This window comes from Apteryx rowi, unplaced genomic scaffold, assembly GCF_003343035.1.
Source record: "Apteryx rowi isolate R43461 unplaced genomic scaffold, aptRow1 scaffold_169, whole genome shotgun sequence".
NCBI classification, from domain to species: Eukaryota; Metazoa; Chordata; class Aves; order Apterygiformes; family Apterygidae; genus Apteryx; species Apteryx rowi.
In genome coordinates, this window is record NW_020447963.1 from 1,142,204 (window position 1) to 1,167,564 (window position 25,361).

At 41.3% G+C, this 25,361-nt stretch overlaps 1 protein-coding gene across 3 annotated transcripts in view; it reads left to right on the plus strand.

Annotated features, from left to right (window-relative positions):
- The first annotated feature begins 453 nt into the window (after positions 1-453).
- COQ8A (coenzyme Q8A) overlaps positions 454-25,361 on the plus strand; it is a 47,999-nt gene continuing 23,091 nt past the window's right edge. Inside the window, exons 1-4 of one of the 3 annotated variants that reach the window (XM_026060441.1) lie at positions 454-462; positions 13,576-13,770; positions 16,143-16,553; positions 17,854-17,920. In XM_026060441.1, the coding sequence (XP_025916226.1) occupies positions 13,594-13,770; positions 16,143-16,553; positions 17,854-17,920 (655 nt within the window). In that variant the 5' untranslated portion in view covers positions 454-462; positions 13,576-13,593. Of the gene's footprint in view, positions 463-13,575; positions 13,771-14,738; positions 14,931-16,142; positions 16,554-17,853; positions 17,921-25,361 lie in introns of those variants that run through there. The other 2 variants (XM_026060443.1, XM_026060442.1) reach the window with 2 other exon arrangements.

Here is a 25,361-nt window from a genome sequence, read left to right on the forward strand (position 1 = left end):
CCGGCCTTGCCGTGCGCGGTAACGCGGGGCGGCGGGTCCCGGCCCCGCGGGGCGCCTCAGCGGCGGCCTCGCCCGCGGCCTTGCGGGGACATGGAGCGGCGCCGCTTCAGAGCCGCCGCCTGGGCAGGTGCGCAGCGCAGGGGCGGTGCAGCCCCGCCCCGCCCCACCGCGCCCCGGTTGTCGGTTAAACCGTCGCGCTCGGGAGCGGGTCGGGAACATCAGTGGGTTTAGGGCTGTCGCCGCGACCGATGACGGCCATAAAGAGGAGCGCGCTTGGGCACCGGGCCGTATAACTGTGCGCGGTTGCCCAACGTCTGATGTGTGCAACCCCGGCCTTGTGCAACCCTTGGAGCTCCCTGTCCCGCGTTTTCCTGCCCCTTACAGACTTCGTGTTGGTAACGGCTTTATGAGAGGCTAACCTTCTCCTGGCCTCTTCTGGGTGTCTCGTCTCTGTATTGCTGGGTGAGCTGCGTGTTTTGCAAATTGATCCCCTTCAGAGAAGGGAATGGTATCTCTCAACTTGCCCAACAGCTGCTTAGGCTATTCTGGAAAGATAACTTTTTCTTGTATTTTATATTCAACCTAAAAGTGCTTAGGATAAAGGGGGGAATCTACTTTTCCCCTTTGTAAGGTATGTGTCTTGCCATGTCACTGCTGACATTGCTGAAGAAACTGCAAAACCTTGCCTCGTGCTGCATAAATGTGTGCTGACTTTCAAGTCCGCTTTGGCTAAGAATCTCACTTCTCTTTGTCTCTGGAAAGGCTCTATAATTGTGGTTAAAGATGGATGTAAACCATATCTCTTGGACATTTTGCATTTGTTTGTGGCTGAAATGGGGAAGAAAACATAAGACCGCCAGCTTTGATAATGTGACCAAGGAAATTGTCTATTTTTCACAGACAAACTTAACAGATTTGTACATTCTTTGTAACAAAGTGACCAAAATTAATTGGGTGGGTACTTTTAAACATGCCCTGAGCAAACTGATTCCAAATAACTACAAATACAGACTCTTGGCTTATAAAATGTTCCATTCATAGTTACTGAATCATAACTTCTGCAAAACCGTATGTTACTTAATAAGACTACTTCTGATCCAAACACAATCTGAGTGCTCCCAACTACGGCAAAACTTTCTCCCTCTGTGTAATGAAAATCCAAACATTGCAGCCAGCTTTATGAAAAATGAACAAAAAAGCTGGGAAAGTACTGGTAACAGAAATGAGGCAAACTGGTTTATTTAGTGTTCAAGCAAAGAAAAATGTGGAAGGATGCAAAAGATTCTTCTGCTTTTGGTAACATAAAGTGTTAGTTTTTTAAAAACTCCACCCCCACAAAAAAATAACCAAAATACCAAGCAACCCCCCCAGAACTAAGAATTTGCTTAAATATTTGAATGTAACAACTTCTAAACTTTATGCCCTGAGTTGCTTGTCTTTAAATTGGCAGTTGAGAAGTGTCTTCTAAGTGGGGTGTAGTCTTTGACCATGTGTAAAATACTTAGTGCTGTGTGCAGAAGGATACTCCTCAAAGCCAATAGTAGCTCAGTGAGGGACCTCTGAAGGGGTTTAGAAACTGCTCTGAGTTGTAAAAGCTGAAGCAGATGGGTGTCTGTCACTTAAACAAAAAATTGGTGGTCCTGAATTTCTCTACCATGTAATAAGTTCTTTATCCCTATTTCTTACGTCAGTAGAAAGAACAGTTTAACTGTGATTCATTTGCTTACCAATCTGCCTGCTCTTAGACCAGACAGATTTATTTTTGTATTTTGTACTTTAATGTTAGTTAGCAATAACCTTCATAACCTTGAACAAGATCTGCTTATAATAAACTGTTGTATGTTGTCCAGGCTTAATCTGACAGAAAAAAAAAATAGGTGACCTGCAGTGCTTTAATGGTGTCTCACTTTTAAAAAATAAAGTGGTGTGATAAGTGGAAGAAAAGGTCAGGAGATGTGGAGAATTCCTCTATGTGTTTACCATTTGAGTGTTGGTCACCTTGTTTCCTTGCTGTCAAGGAGAATTTCATACTATGCAATGCAGCTCTGGTTGTTTCACTTGTGATATTTAGAGCAGGTTAATAATAGCTCATGTTGAATCTATGCAGCAAGAACATAATTCTTTTTTTTTGGCTTCCAGTCTTCCACTAGTCCTTTTATAGGAAGGTGGTGGTCTGTCATTTCACACCCCTCTCTTTTTTTTTTTTTGTTTTTGTTTTTCCGGGTTATGTTATTTCTCTAGAAAGTGAGAGAGAAGGGGGACGGTAACATTAGGGAAATTAGAAAGCAGGAATTGAGCTCAACTGTTTGACTGGTGACATGAGATTTTTTTTTTTTTTTTTTTTTTTTTGGTAGGTGTAGGTTGATTTGTTTTTCCTGAATGTCTTTTTTTCATTTAGTGTGTCAGAGTGCTTGATATAGCTTGCTTGGTTCAGCTGGCTTGCTAAATACATATCTCAGGACTCAGCTTGATGCATGGATAAAATTGTTTCTTGTATATTCCTAAAATCATTCTGTAGTGATGGATGAACAGTACTGCTTTGATTAGGAGTAGCAAGTCTGAAGCAGTATTTAGGTATCTCATGACCTGCACCTATGTAGGCTTACTGGCCTTCTCAGTCTAAAACTGTTTAAGAAAGGGGTCTGGAAGAGGCTTTTTGGCTTATTGCACTGTTAATTCTGAGGTAGAGCATCTTAAGGAGAAAGGTAGCTTCCCTCTTAACTTGTTTAATAAAGTACTTAAAGTTCTGCATGTTCTGTGAGCTTTTCCTGAAGAAGAAAATAATTTGTTATTTTCTTATGGGGCCAAAATGCAAGTCAACAATAGAGCACAGTAGTTTGAGGGTGTACAGGGGAATTCGTTCAGTGTTTGCTCTCCCACCCAGCAGTGAAAGCTCATGTTATTGACATGAGCCTATCTTTAGATTCAAAGATGTCCTCCATGTTTAAGTAGATGCCACTGTTTTTTCCTGAAGTTACAGCAGATGGCAAAGTTAAACCAATCTAAGCTGCTGAGCAAGACCAAGAAATAATAGGGTATGCAGGTCTTGCCCTTTCTTACCACAGTTGTATGCACTTTTTTATGTTTTTTATGTTTTGTCAGTAAGTAGAGATGTGTAGAGCTAAATGAAGAATCTTAAATTCCCAGTTATTTGGTGTCTGAAGTGTTCTGTGCACCTCTCAGAACATAGGAAATAACACCAGCTGCTCTGAAAAACATGGTTGACAATTTTATGGAGTTGGCTTCTAGAAATGTTACAACTTTGTATGTCTGCCTATACAAGCTTGGAAACATATACAGAGTAAAAACTACTTTGTTCTGGAAGCTGCTTAAAGGCTATGTGTTTTCCTTACAGATTTTTATATAGAGATGTCAAATAGGATGATCTGCTTATGGAGTAGTTAGTCCTAGAACTGTTTTGTGTTGTAAGTGTAATGTCTTCCAGTTACAGTGTATTGTGAGAATTTGCCCCTCAGTTTCTCCTGGTTTTGTGCGTAAATTAGATCTTTATTTAGCCTGTATGTGTTTAGCCTAAATCTTTATTTACCACTATTCAGTTTTGTTTAGTTTTTTTTTTTTTAAAAAAACAAATCACACACCTTGTTTTTTCTGCCCGTGCTGAGGAAATATACTATAAAAGGGCCTGACTTAGTATTCTGAAACGTCACAGCTCTTCTGCTGTCTGTTGAACTGTGCCATCTGGGAGTATTAAATCCTTGTCTTGAATACTTTGACAGTATTGAACAAAGAAGTTTATCAGGACTGGGAAAGAGGTGGAAGGAAGAATGGTTGGATAGTAAGCTGTGAGTGAAATGAGTGCCTCTTTTAGAGAACTCCTCTAAAAACAGTAAACATAGAATTAAGCATACAATTGTATGTAACAGCAAAGCTTTTTGGAATATGGCCATTCAGAAGTCACAATGGGAAGTCTGGGATTTCCGAAGGCACCTATTTATGTTGTGTAAAGCTTTGGTGCTTTAGATTCTGCGTTATATAGAATATGATTTTACAGAACATATTCAGAGAGAACATAACTGTAGACTTTTAGATTCTGTATTAGGTATGACAGCTTGCAGATTAGACCTAGTTGTAGGTTATGGGAAAAAGAGGAGTGAGCTTTATATACCCTGGTGTTGAAGATACCCCTGTGTATGATAAGCAGGAACTGAAGCAAAGAACTTGTCCGAGATTTGTGATAGAGCTGGAATATAGGAACTGTAGACTCAGACCATGTTCTCCTAAGCACTGCAGCTGTAGTTCTACAACCCACCTCAGTCTGTGGCTTCTTGAAGTAGTCTTTTTTGCCTACTGGTATGTCCTCTTCTTACATCCTGTTTTTCCTGTCCTTACAGGAGAGGTTTTGGCACAGCCAGAGTGGGAAAGCTCCTGTAGCTAGGACACTGGTATGTTAGGAAGGCTATGAATAGGCTTGTGTGTGTTGTAAGTTACTAAATTTGAACTTAACCCTAGGTTCGAGGACAAGGTTGAAAGGCATGGCGTCTATATAGACATGCACGCCTCCAGGATCAATAGTGGGAGACTGTGTGTATGACCTGCTGTTCACAGTGATAATGGAAGGGTTATGCCCACCGTGTGAGCAGGGAATGTGTGTACTCCACAGAGAGAGACATGCATGGAGTACCGGTCACTCACTTTGAGTAGTGACTCAGGACAAAACGTGTGGCTCTGCCTCTGTGTATGAAAAGGATAATAAGGAAAATACCTTCTTACACCTAAGGAAAGACAGGTGAATGGAATGGTTACAGGTCCAGGATGTGTTTAGTTTTACAGAAGTTTATAATTAGAAGAGTTCTGACCCAAAACCTCCACTGATGCAGCATTTAATCATTTAGATACTTCTATTCACAATATACTGTTGAGGTGGTCATCAAACTGGCCAACTCCTTGGTTTGTTTTTGCTCTATAGAGATGGAGATTTAAAGGGCACTGAGATACAGGCTGTATGCTATAAGGATTAATGTACTCAGGAGAGAGCTGTGATTCCATTCCATTCTGCCACTAACATGCTGTATAATCTTGGGCAAATTAATTGCTTTCTTCCCTCTAAAATAGAAAAAATGGATATCAGTCTCCTTTCTTTAGTTCTTTGAGATCTACTAGTGAAAAGCGGTGCATGTTTAAATGCAAGAGGAAAAGCTCCTGTTTTCTCAAGAATCTCTTCTTAAATCATGGTGTATTTGAGTCTAAAACAATCTTCATTTGTTTGAGATGCAGCTTTTTATCAGTCTGTAATTTCCAAATTGGACTCTGCGTGCTTTCAGAAAGATAAAACTCCCAATAACAATTACAGCATAAGAGCATATGCCAAAAAAAACCCAAAAAACTGCCAACTGATAACCTCCCTCATTTATACTTTGCATTCCAGTTCGGAGCATGAGACCATTAGGAAGTTCTGTTGGTTACCCGCGCAGAGCTTAATACTGTGGAGAAGTGCAGCTCCCTGCTTGCATCAGATGGGCAACTAAGCTTTTGTGGTCTCTTCTGCGATACTGTGAGAGYGTAGTGCTAATCTGGAAATGTCAAGGGAGATGTTTATAATATTAGCTTTGTTTGAACACAACTTTTAGATTTGATCAGGAGAGCTTTAGTGTAACCTTTTTATAAATCCTGATGGTTAGGTTTGTTCCATGTGGTATTGTGGAAAACTCGTCTTTTAAAGTGATTTTTTTAGTTGTATGTTAACACTCGTAGAGGAATGCCTTGGACCTTGTCAACTGTGTGAATGGTGCTTTTGTGTAAGCTTACCATAAAACCAAACAAAAGTATAGGTTCAGCTTTTAGTAGGTCTGTTTTAGTATACATTTCAAATGCAAGGCCTGCCTGAATCTCATGTTAATCTGTGCTTTTGTGGTCATGCTCCATCTTGTTTTTAATATACTGTTTTCCCTGTTGTAGATGAAAGATTGACACATGGGAAGTAACTTTAGTCACAAAACTTATCAAGATTATTCATGTGATTAAAGTTACGCTTGTGCCTGCTGGTATGGAGCCATATGGGTGATACAGTGAAATGGCTTGTTCTAAGTGTTGTTGCATGAATAAACTGAAAAAATAACTTATTTTTTTCCTTGTTCCCTTTTATTCCTCTTCCCTTTTGTATTTGTAACATGAGATAATACAAAGATAGGGTGTTAGGTGCTGCATATAAGTGCAATTTCAATGGAAGTATCTTCTCTAATTAGCAGCGTCCATTAAAGTAAGCATTCTAGCTAATGCTGTTTCCAGTTCCGTGTAACTGGAACAAAGTTAGCTGTGGATGAGAGGAACAGACAGATGACCCACAGTAGCCCTCAGTACGATCAGTAAGGATGAACTTAGTTATTTGTGAAATTAAATTACTGGTTCAGCTAGCTGGTAGCACAACAAAGCCCTTGACTTGTCCACTAGTGGAACTGCTAGTGAAAGATCTGCTTTTGTCTGTACTACTTTAGTTCCGGGATAAACAGGGACTGTAAATACTTCTGAAAACTTGACACTGGTTGAAATGGGAAGTGGAAGAAATAGTCTCATAATTCTGGTATCAAAAGCTAGTGAAATAAAAAAAACCTCTCTACGTGCAGAAGCTCACCTTTCTGAAAGGAAAGATAAAGAAATGGACTGCAGGTAGTGGTTTGGTATCTCCCACGTTGGGGCGCTATCCAGTTAAAGCTAAGCCAGTGTCACCACAGCCTCAGTGTAACAGAGCCAGGAAAAAGTGTGAAAATGGCCTAAATCTTTCTTTGCATAAATAGTACATTTTAAAGGCCTGCAAATAAGGGAAATGGAACTTTTTGCCCTCTCAGTGTCAAGTACTTGTTTCCCTGGAACAGAACTCGTTCTTGGGAAAAGTGAGTGAGCTGCAGCCTTAAAATCAAAATGGTTGCATCGGATCTACCTCAAAATGATGCTTGTGACAGAAATTAGGATTTTGTGTCAAGATGTATCAGTAGAGGAAGTGGCCTGTAGTGAAGGGAATGCAGGCTCTCACTAGGATCTTAACTGTGAGTGAATTATTTCTAGATCCATGACCAGGATAGAAAGAGGTTCTATTAATTCCAGGCACGTGGGCTGTGACTCTGCTTGTGCATGTCCCCAGACAATGTCTGACCTAACCAGAAAGAAGTATATAGAGCCGTCAGTCCAGAACAGTCAGTTTGCATTGATGTATCTGCCTAAAATAAAGCAGACTCTATGCTTACTTTTAAAATGTCCAAGCATTTTTTTTGACTTATGGTGTGTGTCAAGCCATTTATGGGGAAAACTGCTCATGCTGGGTTCTGAGCTAGCTGTCATTTGCCAAAAATGGCTGCTAGGCCTTCTGAATTTTTGGGGGAAGATGCATTTGTCTGCCAAGCAGCCCACTTCTATCAGTGCATGTGCTGCTGTTACAATGAATAGAGTGTAAACAAGTGCTGCATGCCTTTGGAAGCTGTTTCAGTTTTAAATGCTGTTGGCAAACTTTTATTTGTGCAAGGGTATTTCTAAAACTGCCTTCAGAGACTAACTGAATTTAAGGGAACTTGAGTCCTGCACCGTGGTTTGGATTCAAATACAGGAGTACTTAATTCTGTTGTTGGTCAGATCTTTAAACAGATTTCTTTTGTGTGTGTGTGAAGGGGTGGAAGAGAAGAATGAAGGATAAGTGAAGTAGGAGATCTTCAGTTTGATCTAAAGGATGATGGTAACTTTTTCCTTTTAAAATGTTTTTTGTTCTGTGCCCTGATAAGTTGAAATTTGGGTCAGCTGCAGCCCAAGGAATCCAACTAATGAAAATATGACTAGGCTGGGGCCTGGTAATCTGTTATTAAGGGGGCTGGTGTGGATGTATGTGATGGAACTGAAAAAGGTCATGAAAGGATCACATGAAAGGATCAACATGGCAACACATGTAATAAGAAAGAGGGAAAATCTGAAAAAGAAGAGCTGTAGAACAGCTTGATGAATAATACTTATTTTGAAGCTATAGTCTGCTACTTCTGGATTTGTGGTCATGGAACAAATGTTGAATATATGGTCACCTGTGACCTTGTTTGTGGTGTTTATTCTTTTTAATTTCATATTCATACTGTTGTCACAGTCACCCCAATGCTGATGGGATGGGTGGTTACAACACCGATTCCAGGATTCTAGTCCTTGTTCAGATTCACTTAAGATAACAGTGATTGTGATAATGGACAACAGGCAGAAGGGGGGGAAAAAAAAAGCATAGAGATTGCTTCAATTATCTGTCTTACTACCTGTCCAGTCTATTTTTTCATTTTGGATCATTTCTTTAAAAGAAAAACTTGAGGTAAAGAAGGCAGCTAAAACTATCCAGAGCCCTGAGGGGAGAATGTGGGCTAGTGCAATACTGTGCTGCTTGTGAGGTGGGTGGGTGTGAAGTGAGTGGAGGGTTTGTTTGTTTGTTTGTTTGTTTGTTTTCTTTTGCCTCTTCGGCAGTAGAAGGGCTTCTTTCTGGTGTGGATAGCAAACTGTTGATGCTAGGGGAAGTGATCACCTTGAGAGAGGCTGTTTTGTGATGCGCAGAAAACTTCCCCCCAAACCACATTTCTGTAGAATGTGTGTACATGCTAGCATGTGGGAAAGAAGGGGAATGAAAGGAGGAATGTATTTTTGACATCACTGTAAATGTAAGAATTCTAAGTTTTATCTGTTACCTGTTTGTGAGGTTTTTTTTATTTCAGTGCTTGACCTTTGATATGTTTACTGACTGTCTTGCTGTACTTGCTTAAACCTTCAGTCTAATAGTGTGGCATGTTGAAGAAAGAAGGAAATATGCTGCTGTTACTCATGAGGAGACAGTGGCTTTTGAGGCAGACAGTTGCTGCACATAGAAGCAATCCAGGCAGCTTGCAATATTTGATTTTAGTTTTGTGTCACTACCACGTTTTGTGTTTTGTGTCATTACAACAGGGTTCAAAGTCCGGTTTGATGTCAGGAGACAGGTTACCTACCGGTGTGGCACGTGCCCCACATCAGCCCCTCCATCTGCCATGTGAATCTCATTCTGTGTCCATGGATGACTTGGTTCTAACTTCCTCAGTGAGATACTGCCTTCCCCATGCTAAAAGGTGTGGGATGCTTTCTGTAGGTTCATTCAGCTGTGAAAAGTTCACTAAACAAACACTGTGACCCTGCCTATACTTGGGAAATACTCGTGGTTGATGCTTGTCAACCCTCTTCAAGCTGCATTGCCAGACATTCTGACAGCTTGTATGGACATGACCAGCTTGTCAGTACTCTGTATAGAAAGTGTGTTAATCTCTGCCAATGCTAGATAGTGATTCCTCAGGAGACAAGTTAACTATAATACACCTTTCTGGACTTGGACTAGTGCTGGCGGAAACCACTCCTTAAATCAGTTTTTGGTAGAGCTTGTTTACGCTATATATTGAATCAGTAGTAGCATAAATGGAACTTGCAGTAGAAACAATTCCCTTGCCTGTTGTCTGCATTGGATGTTAACATGCATGTATTGCTGGGGTTATGGTGCCAGTCTTCTACCTTGGAAGTGCATGCTTTTCCATCTTTCGGTTTTCTTGTCTCTTGTCCTTGCTTGTGCTCATCATTTTTTTCACTGAAGAAAAAGATAGTTCTACTGATTCTTTTTTGTTTTGTTTTTATACTCTTTTTCCCTTCTTGCTTATCTAGCATGGTTTTTCTTCACCTTTTGTGTGTGATAACCTCATTAATCTCTGATTAATTTTCCTGGAAAGGACACAGAAAGCAATGTGTCCTGCTAATTGTGAGATCTACAAAATCGGATATCCTGGGATTTTTTTCCAGTGAGGAAAAGGCCTACGGTATAGTAGAGTTCAGTTCTGATTGCACTTCCTAACTCTTATTTTCATAGTGTATGATGATGGGTACAGATGTTAGCTGAGTATTTTCTTGCTCCTGATGTCTATGGCCAAAGGATTAATCATTGCAGCATAGTTATTTTTCTTTCCTCTGCTTTTTCCTGACTTGGCTTTATTAATGGCGAGCACTTAGTATACAAAGGATGAGGAATTAGAAGGAGGTGGCTTACAGATGCCATTGTTTATTAAAGCTGGAGTATTGTCTCACTTTGGAAAATATGCTCCTCCTCAGCCTTTATTTGTTGGTTCCTCTCTCTGGGTGTGACCTATGAAGTTTTTATTGAACTATGCCTTGTGTTTAATTATATTCAAGCAGTGGTTTCAATTTGTCCTCTGTGAGCTACTTTGTATACAGTCTGCGAAGGATCACTGAAAACAGCAAGTCAATAGCCTGTAGGCTTGTATTTGCTACACAGGCCTGTGTTTCTGCTGGAACACGATTTTAAGAATCCACAAATAAAAACACATTTGAAAAACTTCCGAGTGAGAGCGTTAGCTCGCTAGAGTGGGATTTGGGTCTTGCTTTGTGGCTTTTGTAGAGTGCCAGAACACTCGGGTGTGAGATTCGCCCCATTCAGTCAAGCAAGAGCAGCTTATATCCGATTTACCTGTGTGTGGGTAAATCCCTTTGTACCCTTGACATACTGATGTGTGCAGGGGCCTTATTGTAGAGGGAAATCCCTCTGTCTTGTGAGGGACTTTACTTCATGATGGAGCCCAGAACTTCATTTGGTGATTATTTCTGATGTAGTACCTCAAAAAGATGGCATGGGGAGTACGGGGGGGAGTGATTAATTATTATAAAGCCTGTGGGACATACCTTCCCCACTACATTATGGAGAGGAGCTCGCTTGTCTCTTCAGTGAGTAAAGAGGTGCTGACTGGAATGGCCTGTTATAATAGCTGGTCCTTTTTCCCGTGCAGCATAGGAACATGTTTCTGATGCTTCTGAACTAACAAAGCACTTGCATGATACGTAGGTGGTTATAACCCCGGTGCTGGACAAAGTGGTGATGACAGCATGCAAGTCAGTAGAACATCAGTAGCAATGATTTGGGCCCGGAGTTGTCTTTTATAGCTAAAACCTATAAAGGGGAATTGGTCCTCTTTCCTCAGTGATATATTTAGCAATGTGGGGTTGAACGCACATTGAGCAATGCATGTTTTCCATTTGTGATTGCATTAGCTTCTCTGTTGAATTTTATTTCAGAAGATGTATTAAAAATGTATGTTTACTGTATCATAACTGTCAATTCAAAATGAGCCCTTCAGCTATTTGGGTGAAAGGAATGATATGGTTTTAGCATTGCTGGTTAGAAAGAATCCATGTAAAAGTGGATTTTTTTTGTGCATTGTCTTAGTGTACATTGATCTGTATTGCATTACCTTTTGTTGCCCTTCTTGGGGGGGGGGTTCATGTTCAATCTCTTCTATGCTCCTAATACATGAGACTGTTTAAACGATGAGCTTTTCAGTAGAAGCAACCTTTAAGAGGTTTTGTTTCAGAGAGGACAGTAATGTGCTGTTGGTTAACTACTTTTTCTAGCACTGAATTGCAGGCATCACCTGCAAATGCTTTGATTGAGAACTATGTGGATATCTTCAGTGTAAGGATGGGGGGGGGAGGGGAACACTCTTGTTGGCAGAGTAAATCTCCGTACCTGACAAACAGTATTTAAGTTTTAAAAGTGCATTATGCAACATTAAAACCAGCACTAGTGACTAAACTATGAAGAGATTCAGAAGTAACACTTCTTACAGGTCGGGAGCATGTAGGCAGGTTTTGTAACAGTAAACACAGAACGATGACTTGGGTGGATGTGATTTTGTTTTCTTACAGCTAACCCATTAAACCCAGATAATGTGGCTAACACTTGGCTGTCCTTCTGAAGACCATACTTAGAGCATGTAATGTATTATACTCACTTCCCGGCTACAGCAATTGTTCCTGATTTTGATCACTGATTAACAGGTGTTAAACAAAGACTCCAGTAACCAAGATTTAACCATCATTTACATAGTAGTGTATTTCTGAAATTCAGCTATAGGAATCCACACTTCTCCTGTGTGACTGCAGTAAAATTATATACGTATCCTGAACTTTAGCTATAGCAATCCATACTTCTCCTGCGTGACTGATACAGCGATCTTGTTTGCGAGACAGGCTTTGCATTTTCTGCAATGGTAACTGGATCCAATTACTTGTTGTTTGCRGTAGGGTATAATACCATGTGTGCTGTTGACTCTGTATCACTTGAGTCACTTCAATGTATTAACAGTTACAGTTGTTGTGCGTATGTGGGTGTTGACAGAATATCTTCTAAAAATGAAATGGTGCCTGTGCACCTATTTTGATAATAGTTCAAATACGTGGCCCTGGTAGTGCTCTGAAGCTACTGCAGTCAGTTTTTTCCTTTTTTTTCTTTTTTCTTTTTCCTCCAGATCAGCACAGGGAGAATATTCCACAGGTGAAGTTGAGCCTTAGGCAGCATCTTGTGCCAGCTATGTGGCTCCATTTTCTGTGTCAGAAAAGGTGGGCATGCACGTGACTGAGCCAGCCCTGGAATTGCGACCCCTCAGACTGCTGAAAAATCTACACTGAGTTATCATCACTGTGCTTTAAAGATGTGGGAGTGCTTTAAAAAGTGTGAGAGACAAAATAAACAGATAAAACCATCTCCCTGGCAAGACAATTTTGGCACCCCAGCACAGTCTGTGTGCATCTGCTCTATTTACTTCATATCCATGGGCCTTCTCTTCTGAGAGACAGTTCTGCTTGGAACAAGCCACTCCTGGTTTTCTTTTACTTGAACCATAGCGATATAGGAGAGCTGGTGTCCTGAGCCTGAACTTAGTTCTAGGCTGTGCTAAAAGGGGTCAGCTGAACTTGTTCATCTCAAAAACATTCTGTTCTGCATCCTATAATGCCCAGTTTGTACTTGAGGACACTGAAATTGCAGAAACTGTTATGAGTCTGAGTCAGGGTGCCTCTCAAGTAGGAAGTGATACTGAGTTTTGACTCTGCACTACATGGTAGTGCAGCACTTTCCAAATGGTTTGCAAGGTCATGGTAGAGAGGTGTTTAGAGCATACCAAGTTTCCAGTTACAAGTGGCAGAGTGAGCTACAAATTGGGGGCTGAGTAGACTACCTTTGGCGGATAGACAAAGCTCACATACTGATGTGGGAGTGAAGAAATTGTGCTATGTAAAATGCACAGGCATGGTTCCAAGGCAGGAATGGGATGTGGCAGTTGTCAGTACACTTCATCCATGCTATCAGGCACTGAAAATATGTTTCAAAGGTCAAATGCTAATGCATTTAATCTTTTTGAAGATTGGGAAGAAATTAGGACCATTTTTGCAGGGTTGTTGAGATCTACCTGTCTTTGCCTCCCTCTGGTCAATAATAAGTTGAATATTTCTGTAAAGTCCTGGAATGCTATCCAAACTAATGCATGGTCATAAGAGGAGTTCTCATTTTGCCTGGTAAGGTCAGCTAGCTAGCTGTCGTTCGAGCTGGCCGGTGTGTTATCGGAACTGCAAACAGAATTTCTCACCGTGGCTGGTTGCCAAAGTGGAATGAGATTATCTGGGATATGCCATTGGCTTTCAGGTGACTTGAAACTAGTTGCAAACTTTTGTTATTGCTGTATTCCATGACCTCTTTTTTTTTTTTTCTTTCTTTCTTTTTTTTCCTCTCTTCTCATCTTTCAGCACAGAAAGAGTTCAGTCATGGCAGGTGATGCCATCATGCTCATGAGAGGCTTGACAAAGCTCAGTAAAGCAGTCCTAGAAACCCAAGCAGGACAGCTTCGGCAGGTGCTCCTTGGGGGCGATGCATTTACCGTTGCAAAGAGTCTGCAGGCCGCTGCTGAAGAACAGTTTAGTTCTGCCTTGGGGAAAATGCAGGTAAGGAAACCATGCGTACAGTATAGTAGATCTTTTTTTGCCTTTTTTTCAGGAAACTTGTATCGTGAGGGCGGCCAGGAACTCCCATCGTGAACTAGAATCTAGCTGTATGAAGTGCTAGGTAAATAATACAGATGTCAGAACAAGCTGCAAATTCTCCAGGAGTTCTGTAGGGTGCGGTAGGTGTTTGGTGCTCAGACACGAGTAGGAGGGGAACATTTTGCGGAGTGTATCAGTTTCCATTTCTGACTGTTTAAGGCATGCTGAAAATGAAGTGTCCTTTGCTCTCCTCATCTCGTCAGAGATCAAGGTCTTGTTAAGACTGGCCAGTGGCTTTGTTACTTGTGGTCTCCTTCAAACATCAGGCATTGATTACCCCTCCTTTGACTGAGAGAATGAACTTTTCCAGAGTGAATTGGATATAGCTTAGTGCTTCTTCCTTTCTTTATAGAGTTGGTGCATGTGACACTTTTCAGGAAGGTGCAGGTTCAGGTGTTTGCATATTCACCACTTATAGCGGAGTCTGGTTTTTGAATGAGGAACCTAAAGAAAAGTCTCTCTTTTTGTTTACATTTTTTTTTTAAATGGCAGCTGCTGTAATCAGTATGAGTAATGGACATGAGTATGGATAAGAGCATCCCATTTGCTGTCTTTCCATCTCCTGAAAATCTGGGGCTTGTCTGAGAGAAGGAACTTGTCTAAATGAAGAACAGTCATCCTTTAGAAAGATACTGTAGCACAAATAAATTATGGCCTTGAAGCAGAAATTAATGGGCGAGGTTTTGAGGTTTATTTTGTGCGGTAAGTTTAGACTATCATGGCAGTATCCTTTGGCTTCAGCCCTAAAATCTGATTGTATGTTACCCTGGTTCTATTTAAGCTTGCCATTGCTTTGACCTGAGAAACACTCTTAGTGTGTTTGTTAGTGCTTTGACCTGCCTTTGTCTTCCTTTTGCATCCATGGAAAGAGATAATGTTTTCCTGCTTCTATGTGTGTTTCACTGCAAAAGAGAAAATCCATGCGAATACATCTGCAGAATACTCGCATTGCGTTCTGTAAATGAGATGTAGGAGAAGCTGCTGCCAAAGCAGGGCCTCTTAAGAAATCTGCAGTCTGGGCTACAAGACTTCTCTGTTTTGAAGAGAGGAAAGCTTTTATAGTAAGTGAATATATTTCTTGTCTCTTGATCTATGGCAAGTTTCTGGCTGTCTGACATGCTTTTAAAGATTGAAGTATGGAAGTAGGGAGGTTGTCTTGCTTTCAATTGTCAGTCAGTGTTGTGGCCATGGTCCCCACATACAGAGAGATTTCTCCCCGCCCCATCCTGCAAGTAATTTTGATGTTCAGAATAGCATGAGACCTGCTGCATAACAGGAAAGGCTACGTTCTCCTTTTTTCCGCAAGGAAGGGAAAAATAATTAGTACTTAGGAAAGAGCCTAAAATATGCTGCCTGCTTGCCTGACCACAGCAGGACTTAAAATGCTTTTGATTGGCCTTAATGGTCATCAGTACTTCCAGGGTTTTGTTGTTACTGAGACAGGTAATTGGAATATATAGAGTAACAAATCTGAGTTAATGCTCTGCTGCTGGCTCTGGTATTGCCTGTGCCAAAAAGTGATGGGAAATATCTGGGCTCATGGGGCAGCTGTTGCAGGTCAGGACAGAACAGAAGACAGTCAGGAGAAGCTTATCTTGAGTGTTGCTGTGTTTGGCACTGTTCTCCTTGCTTCTAGCACCTTGTTTGTTTGACAGCAAGCCTTGCCATAGTTTATTGCTTGATTGATGAGATGTGTTTTGAAATTGGTAATGTCATTGGCCATGGAGGGCTGAGCTTACTGGTGTATAGGTAGGTGTCTGGTTTTTGCTTCAGGTAGTTTTGGGCTTAAAAGTGCTGACATGGCATGATTGGGGGTAGTGTAGGAGGAGGGAGCACACTAGGGGTAAGAACTGAACATTGAGAATGAGAGCAGCTCTGTAATGAGGAGGGACAGCAAAAGCTATCTCATGCTGTTCTGTAGCTCCCATCACCTGTTATTTCTGGGCAGTATATTGCTTGTAGTGATCTCTAGAATTAGCGGCCCTTCCTGGCAGTATGTATGGAACAAGGCATCTCCAGCTTCTCGTGTTTGAGAAGCTGTTAATGAATTTGTCCCATCAATGTGGTTGAAAGACTGCCTATGGTCCCAGATGTCCTTAGCATCTCCCTTTTTCCTCTGTCCCTACTGTGAATGTCTCTGGTGCCAGATTCTGTATAAATTGCTCATTGTAGAGGCAGGACAGCTGAGCTGCATGCCCACCTTTGAGGATCAAGGGTGGGTATGTACTGGGTTTTAAGTTTTGTTTTTAAAGTATTTCTATTATTTTTTGCAGGAACTAGGCAAACAGCAGGAGAACTTAACTGATCTCACTGACGATTTTGGTAAAGACTATGACTTCTCAGCACAAGAGCCGTCAAATGCTTCAATGGACTTCTCTACTCCACCTGGCAAGCCCAATGAACACAGCGTTGAGGGCCCTGCTTATTCTTATACTACCAATGGACCTTTTAGAAATGTTGGCGAGACTGGAGATTCAGGCCTGGGACAGAAGCCTTTCCCTGCCAAAATGGATGCAAGGTTATTTGGAGGCTTTAGGGACCCTGGAAATCCTTTTGCTGCTGCCTTTGGACAAAACAGGGCTTTTCACCAAGACCATTCTTCAGTTGGTGGACTGACAGCTGAAGATATTGATAAAGCCAGACAGGCCAAAACAGGTTCGGAGCAGAAACCTTACAAACAGATGGTATGTGTGTTTGTTTTTAGTAAGGATTCTTAGTACTATGCTTTCTGTACTGGATTGTCCTTACCTCTTCCTGTGTTTCTCTCACCTCTTACACTTTCACTATTCTTTTCTTGTGGGGGCAAAAGAGGGAAGTGTCAGTGCTCCTTAACTTGGATCTCTGATTATTCTGTCAACAGTTTTTCAGGCTCTTCTCTCACACCTGCACCCTGTATATCAGATATTTTGGTGTGAGAGGATGTTTAAAATGCATGCATAGGGTTAGGCTTCAGCTTTATACAAACAGGAGCTCTCCTTTCATTCCTTGAGCTGTGAGGACTTGATGTGCTATTACAATAATGACAGGTCAATATTTTGTGCCAGTTTTCAGGGTGAGATTTTGGGCAGATGTGGACAGATGTAGGCTACAAAGGTTTGAGGACTGCCCTAAAAGGTCTCTTTTGACCTAGAAAGCCTGTCCCCTTTAGCTAGTAGTCTTGCCATGACTATGAAGAATGGACTGGGCCTAAACTTCTGTCAGTGAAGGTCATGGCTTTCTAAGGTCTGTCTTGCAGTCTTTCTAGAGATGAAAGACATGTTGTCCTGATCATTAGTAGATCAAAGAGTAGCACAGCTCACAAATGTTGCTTCTGGGCATCATGCCCTTGTGTGAGACGGGGCAGAAAGGCCACAGCAGAGTGGCCTTCTCTCTCTCTTCCCCCCCCCCCCCTCGCTGTCATAGTGGACAGACACAGTGGAGAGTGGAATCTCTCTTCACAGTGGAGAGATTTGCCATCTGCTCTGACTTTCTGCCTTCTTCCCCAAACCCAGTATCAGATGCTACTGTGGGTTCACCTGTTTGGGCTATTCCTTCAATGAAACTGTATGCTTCTGTGGCTTCAGCTGTTGTGTGTGGGGAGGAAGTATCTGCAGGACTGTGAATCTGATAACCTTCTGTGAGTTGTGATTTCATGTGTGGAAGGGAGTTTGGGTTGGCATTGTGCATTTTAAAAATATAAGGACTGCTGAGGTAAAAGTAAAAAATGGAGTTTCTAAACCTGATTGAGAAAGATAGAAATGCTGACAATCTCGTTTGTCTACTTAGTGTATGCTTCAGTTTATGGTATGTCTGTTCTGCAGTGTGTTTGCTTCAGAATCTCTCAATATGTATGGGGCTTGATGTCCGAGAAAAACTTTGTGTAGTACAGAATTGCTCTTTAAGTGTTTTAGAAGCTTCACTCTTAATTTGTAGGTATCTGACCTTATGCCCAGTTCATTTGTGGCTTTTTCCTTTTCCTTTCTCCCTTCTCCCCTGTTGCTGCAGCTCAGTGAACGGGCCCGAGAGCGCAAAGTTCCTGTCACACGGATTGGAAGGCTCGCCAACTTTGGAGGTGAGGTAGCACACCTGCACTTGCGAAGTCACCGGACTTGCACATACTGATTAATGGTTGGCTATGACGGTGCTTCTTCTGAAGCATTAACTGGTTCTGTTTTCTCTCTAAGCTTACTAATAAGAAGGTGCTTTCCCATAAACAGCTGACTTTGTTCACAGCTTCATTTGTTTATGGATCTTGGCTTTTACTCAGTGTGACATTATACTTTGACTTTTTTTTTTTTTTTTTAATCCTATCTAACAGCTACTGCAGTAGTATGGCAAAGAAAAACGTTTCCCACCCAAATAGACAAACTGATCTTTCAGATGCATTCAGCAATCTACTTGTTTTTAACAACCACCATGGAGCTGGCATGTGTTTTCTTTTGTCTTTCTCTTGGGACCACAGGCTGATCGGATTCCTGGAGCTTAGCTTTCCTACTCCTGCTCTGAAATGAAAAGAAGAGTTGCTCTTAATAGTATAGCACAGATACTGCATGTCATCTTGGTAACACATACTGGACCCTGCAGTTTTAATGGGTGGGGGAGAGAGGAGTGCAGGTTGTTCTCCAGTCTGTAGAAATGTCCTAGTCCTGTATATGTGATTCCATTTTATTGAGGAAATTCTCCTTCTAGTCCTCACAACATGCTGTTGTTGTCAGCACAGACAGCTGGAGCAACCTGAGTCTTTTTTAATGATTTTTCTCAAACATCTCCAGGTTAGTTCTCTGAATAGTGATTGAATCTAGAATGTATTCTTCTGGTATTGATTTGAGGGTGCAGAGATGATAATAGACAAGGTTTGATATACTTAGCTATTGCTTATAAATTATTTTCTCACAGGAAAAATGTGAAGTCTGAGATTGTAAGCTCTTTGCAGCAAACTCTAGTTGAAACCTAGACTGCAGAGTCCCATTTGCAGAATGGGACTTGTATTATAAAGCAGCTAAACATCTTCAATAATGTTAACAATTGATGCTTATCTGATGTCTTATATCCCAAGATGTGTTTACGTGTCCCTGAGAGAAAGGGAACTATCACAGCATTGCAGGTGGAAAAAAAATAATCACAGTGGAGCTAGTCTTACTTAGCTGATCATTAGATGGGGAAGTCTCTAAATTGTTTTTTGTGACCACAGTGTTTTGAGATAACTGCAGCCTAACTAGGCTGTGAGCAGTCTCTCACAAGTAGCATGTTAGAGTCTTGTGGCTCTGATTCTCTTCTACAACACTTGACAGAAAAACACATGTGCAAACTAGACACTGTCCTATGGGTCTCTGAGGAAAGAAAAATATATAGCCTGTCAAATGCAATTCAGATCAACCATTATATGAAAATAATTATTCTTTGTGTGTGTGTGTGTGTCAGTGTTATGCACACTAGGAGGAGTTGGGGACAGGGACTGATTCTTTGCAGCACAGTGATAAGTAGCAAGTGAGCTTTGTGATAAGGAAGAATCTTTTAATGCCTGTCAAATCTCTTTAACTGTGTGCTTCATTGCAGGCACTCTGTCTTCTTTACATGCTTTAGTATTCCTTAAAGAGAACCAGGAGTCATGATCTGCTTTTTGGAGTAAGAAGGGCATTATTTTCAAACTGATCTGATTATTGTTCTTAGCTCCGTTAACATACAAGTCTCCCTCCTAATCCACCCTTGATTTTTATGGAAAATATGTTGCAGCATTTTTAGCTTTCACTTTCCAAATTGTTGGATTTATCTGCAGCTTGCTGACAGCTGGTGGATGTGAAGTGGAGATGACCATATTTTCTGGGAACTTTGAATTCCAATTCTGTGTCTGTACACTCCAGCTCTTGGTGCCCAAGACTGTCACGTGAGGAAAGGCTGACTCATGCTTCCAGAGGGAATATAACTAGCTATCTTTTCCTGCCTCAGGGAAAAAAAAGTAACTTAACAAAAAGGAACAGTAAGAAAGAGAGATTGTTGATGAGCAGCAGCCTTAGTCATACCTGTTTTTATTCAGTTTTTGGTCTTGTCCCTTCTCTTCTCCAATTTTCTGTTTCATATGATTGAAATTATGACAAGACAAGGCCGTTGTATTCAGCCTGCTTTTAGGGGAAGGTCTTGTTGCAAAAATGGAGAGGGGGGGTGTACAGATTCTCTGGTCTCTTCAGTCTCTTCTTGACACTCATTTGTTTTCTTCCCCCTGAGTTCTTGTTGCAACAGCAAGGAGAAGTAGTACTGTCAGTGTGCTGGTTAACAAACAGCAGATGTGGGCTATAAGTAGGGTTTTTAATTAAAAAAACAAACAAACAAACAAAAAAACCACTTTGGCAATATTCCAGTAGGCTTGTCATGCCTGAAGGTTTTGGGATGGGAAGTTCTAAAGTAGTGTGGGCAACCCCATATGGGAGGACTGTCGATAAGGAACACTTCTTAATCTGGATCAAGATCTGACAATTGATATGAGCTTTTAGCCTTTAAAACTATAGGGAAAGAAGGATCCATTTTATAGCTAGGAACCAACTCCTGCATGTTATTTGCTCCAAGTTTAGAGTGCTTTTTCTGACCTGCATGTGGGCCTGAGAGAGACAGTGTAATTGTGAAACCACATCAGTTAATTTTAGTGTGACTTTTCTTGGCTGGCTCTTATCTGATGAGAAATGTCCTTTTTCAAATTATGTTTCTGCAAAGTATTTTAATATTCCAGATACTATGAGAGATACCAGGAGCTGCTCTGCTGGAGGAGTCTGTCTTCAGTGCTCAAGGGAGAGATTATTAGGAGTACTTGAATTCTGAACTTTCTGAGACACTTTCTGAACTTGGCCCTGAGTATGTAGGGAAGTGGGTATGATCTGTGGCTTTCTGTGAAAGGCTGGGGTATGACTAAATGTCACAGAGCTCATTAGTTGGCTACTGTCAGGTAGGCCTCCTGGATCTTTGTGCATTCCCATTCGATAGTTGGAACAGCAGCTTAAAGGCTGAATGAGAAGTGTCTGCCAACAGAACAGCTAAATGTTTTGCTGATCCAGGATGGAGAGGATTTTTTTGGGGGGGGGAAAAACTGTCCAGTTACAGATGGACTACTGTCTTCTCACCTCCTCCCCCCCTTAAAGGCTCTAATGACTGTCTTTCACCAGGAAAACATAAGCTGATGGCAAGAACTGTGATGCATCATTTGCTTCTTTCCCTTTTTTGATTGCTCTGAAGCTCTTGGTGAGCTTTGGCTTAGAGTTAACTGTTTTCCTCTTAGATTATGAGCAGGGAAGGGCAGTGCTTGTGTGCCTCTCTTAGCTACTTCTTGCCCTCACTGGATTTGAGCCAGTCCTTTCTGGGCATTCTTCAAAGAAGTGATGCAGGAGGTAATGTGTATACAATTTTTAGAAAATATTTGGAAGCTGAGGAATGAGGCTGATTTAAGGGAGTTTTATGAATGTGTAGGAGGCAGTTCCCAACTGAGATGGGAATTGAATTTGTTTTCCCGAAGCCCAGCCCATCTTATCTTGCCTTTCCTAAGAGGAAAAAATAAAATAAACTTGAAGTAAACTAAGTGCTTCAGACCTCAATGGTAGATGTGTTGGAAGCTCCCTGTGCCTGCAGTGTGTTCTCTCTCTCATGTACATTCTCTTTCGTCTTGCCTTTTCAACAGAAGTCAGAAACAAGAAGGTTTGGGATGATTTAATGAGTCTCCAATTACATCACTGGTTTTTGGGAGCTGCTGCAAAAAGAGACGTAGTGCTGTGCTGAAGAATGATGGTTAGCAGTTGGAAGGAGCCCTTTTGGGGAGATGTCACTATTAACCTGTGGAATGGCAGTGAATCAACTCTGTTCCTGTTTCTTAGATCATTTAAACAGTCAGGTTTAAGTGTGGGCTGGGGTGGGGGGTGTCACTATTTCCTGCTTCACCAGCTCCCTGTACACATTGCCTTGGAAATAATTAGGGGCATGAGGTTGTTTCATATCCACTGGGGAGTGTAGCCTAACCGCAAGTAAGCTTTCAGAGGATGGTATCTTTTCTGTGTGCTTTGTGGTGCCACGTTTGTTTGAAGACCCCAGGAAATTATGTGGGAAATGGAATGGTTGAGGTGGTTTGAAACAAGGCAAGAGGTCTGCTGGGCGGCGTTTGCCTATGCCTTTTCTTGTCGGGACAGAAATCTCTCTTTCTTTATTTCATTAGTGGAAGAACAACATTTAGGACTTGCAGAAGATGGAAAGATGCTGAGTAGGTCAAAAATGGATTTCATTTAATTCTCTCTGGGGTTCAGACAGCTGAATTCCCATGCAGTTGTCATGATCCCTTTCACAGTTGAGCCACTTTGCCTTGTTCATTTCCTTGCATGTTTTCTTTGCTTCTCTCCCTTCCTTCGAGCTGAATGAATCAGATGTTCCAGGGAATGTTGATTTCTCAGCCATGGTGTTAGGATACACTTGTGGGCGATGGACACATTAGTAACAGGAGGCACAAGTACTTGGACTGCAGCTGAGAGTTTGCCCGGCTTCTCACTTATTCTGGGAGCAAAGATGTACAGAGGCTGTTGCTGGAAGGCTTGAAGATCTTCTCTAATACTCGTGTGTAACACTGAGCTAAAGAGCGTTTCATGCTGGCTAGAGCGTTGTCTAGACTCTAGTCATAGACTAGAGCCAAACTACTGAACTTCTTTCTGCTCTTCATATGCATTTTTGTATGCTGCTTTTCTTGCTGCAATTGAAGTGATTGCTGACAGCTGCTTTTATAGTGCTAAATATCATCCCTGATTTTTCAGGGGTGAAATCAATATTTATTTATTTATTTATTCTTTGTTCCTTGCTTGTTTTATGGCCTGATGGGTCACCAGTTCCACCCAGTTCTTGGTCTTTCCTTTATTTCCATTTCTCCTTCCTCATATGATTTCCTCCCTGCCTGTCCCCCACACCAGTTTCCTTCTCCATTTGTCACATTCCTGGTTTGTAAGTTTATTCACTTAATTATGTAATAAGATCCCTTTGCAATAAAGAAAATGCAAGGAGATTGCAATGATGTTTAGACTTAATGAATTTCTAAGCAGTTTTGGAAAAAAGTCCCTTTTAAAATAGGTTATGAACTTCTTAATCTCCTTCAAGTCTATGCAGGACTGACAACTGCAGTATTCAAACACATACATGAGTGACAGCTATGCGTGGTTTTCTTCTAGTGAGCATTTTAGTGCTCAGAAAGCTAACTGGAATCAATGCACAACTGTGCCTGCAGCTTGCGGCATGTTGTGTGTGGTGCCTGCAGTGTTTGACGTGACTGAATCCAGAACACGGGCTGCTCCCAGGGAAGATCTTGCCCACCTCCAGAGCTTGGCAGGCTGAGCAGAGTGATAACAGGCTGTTCAGCATCCATTTGTTTTGTTGTGCCAGTTGCTGAGCAAGAAGAGTGAGTGTGTGTGTGTGTGCGCACGCGCGCACGTGTGCATGTTTTTAACCTGATTCAGATCTCGATGGACTTGGTTTGAAGTGTAGTGCATGCCGGAGATGCCTGGAAAATGTCTGAAGAAACACTCTACTGTTATAAAACCAGTTGGCATTTTCCAGGCCTGAAACRATCTGTCTGTCTACAGAAAGTACTAAATGCTGGAGTGTGACTTTCTGCTGGTGCTGGGGGATGTTATTTTCCAAGGTGCTGAAGTGTGGCTGTTCAGTGATGCTGAAAATTGTTGCAGAATAATAAATCTTGTTGGAAGTACTCATCTTGCAGATAAGGAAAGCAAGGGGCTTCAGGAGTGACTTGTCCAAGGTCAGTAGGCTAGTGGTACAGATAAGGAGAATGCTTTTTCCTTTACAGCCAGGCAGCTTCTCTGGAGGGATGACTTAGTCTTACTAACAAGTGAACAACTGGCAGCATTAGCTGTGTTCAAACAGTATGTGCCTAGACCACAGATTTTCAGATGGGTTGGTGCGTAGAAGAGGCTTGGAAAACAAATATGAACAGCATTTCAGGGAATGAGTGTTGCGGCTCTGAACCCTCCTGTCTAGTATTTGTTTTCTGAACCCTAGCACGTTAGCCTAATTTGTAAGATAAGGAAAGGTGAAGCTTCCCACACTGGTTTTTGTTGCATGAGCTGTTTGTGCTCCAGATGCCCCAGATAATGAAATTCAAATTAGTGAAGGAGAAAGTAACATATTCCCAAAGTTCAGGGTCAGACTAATATCCAGTGTTGATGTTAGTGGATGGAGTTATAGCCATGAGGAATTTTAGCCCTTGATATTAATTTCTTAACTTTTATAATTCTTCTGATAAATAACTTGATAAAACTGGAGGAAAAAAGTGAGTAATGGAAGTTTCTGAAAAGTGGCAGCCCTTCCTAACCATCAGAGGTTTGGAGAAGAGGCCAAATTTTGGTATTGTCTGTGAGAAATGAGACTTTTGAATTATCACCTGTTTCTTAGTGATAGGTTACATACAGCTGGTGACAACCTTGCAGGCATGACTGCTAAGGAGCAAACATCAAAGATAAACATGATCCCGCATGGTTCCAAGAGTATTTTCTGCCCATCTGCTACCACATTTAGGCTCAGGCTTTATACGCCCTGAGAGGTTTCCAGTTAGTTGCTGAAGATTTGGAGTGTTGCATTTTCATATAATGCGCAGAGTTAAATACACTGCTGGATACTATGATTATATTGTGAAGATTCTTGAAGCCTTCATTTCAACTTCAGACCTTTACTAGTAAGCAGCTGATAAGGCTTAAACTTGTTTATGCCTGGCTTTTTAAATTTATTTGAAACAGTTGTTGGCTAATACTTGGGAGTTCAGTTTCTAGCAGAATTTTCTTCTCTCTCCACTCTGTCCTATTTAAGAAGAGCTATTGTAATAGAAGCACTCTTTCTAGGGGAGTCTATAGTTTCAGTTTGGATATTAGACTCTCTACAACCACAAGCAGAGAAAGTGTGATGTACATTTATTTGGAGTCCGATCTTGCTTACACTGGTGAAAAGCAAGAACTAATTTGGAGCATACCAGAACTCTGGTTTTATTCTGGAAGATAGAGTAGAATCTAGTCTTGATTTGCCTTTAAAGTGGTTTGTGTCTTAATGCAAAGAGATATTAATAACTTAAAATACATTTTATTTTAGGTATGGGAGGCAAAAATTTTAGTAATGAACATGAAAAAGAGTCAGAACATTTAGCAGGAGATGTGGCTTATTTAATTGGGACCAATTACTGCCAACCCTGTTCAACCAAGTTCTGATAATGACAGAGCCACGTTCTGCTTCAGAAGTAATGGAAACAGGATAAAAGCCAACAGAACAAGTGCTGTGTGACTTGCCACTCATTTGCAGCCTAGCAAATCACTTTTGTTTATGAGATCTGTTGTCTTTCCTTTCTTGTCTGACTCTTCGTACTTTCTGCTCAGATTTACTGTCTTGTGCTACTGTCTTGGGTATGAGATGTGATTGGAGGTGACTGTGTATCAGTGCTTTAGTAGGTACTATTTATGCTGTGTTTGAAAAGTCTCTGCTTTTTCCTGAGGAGTCTA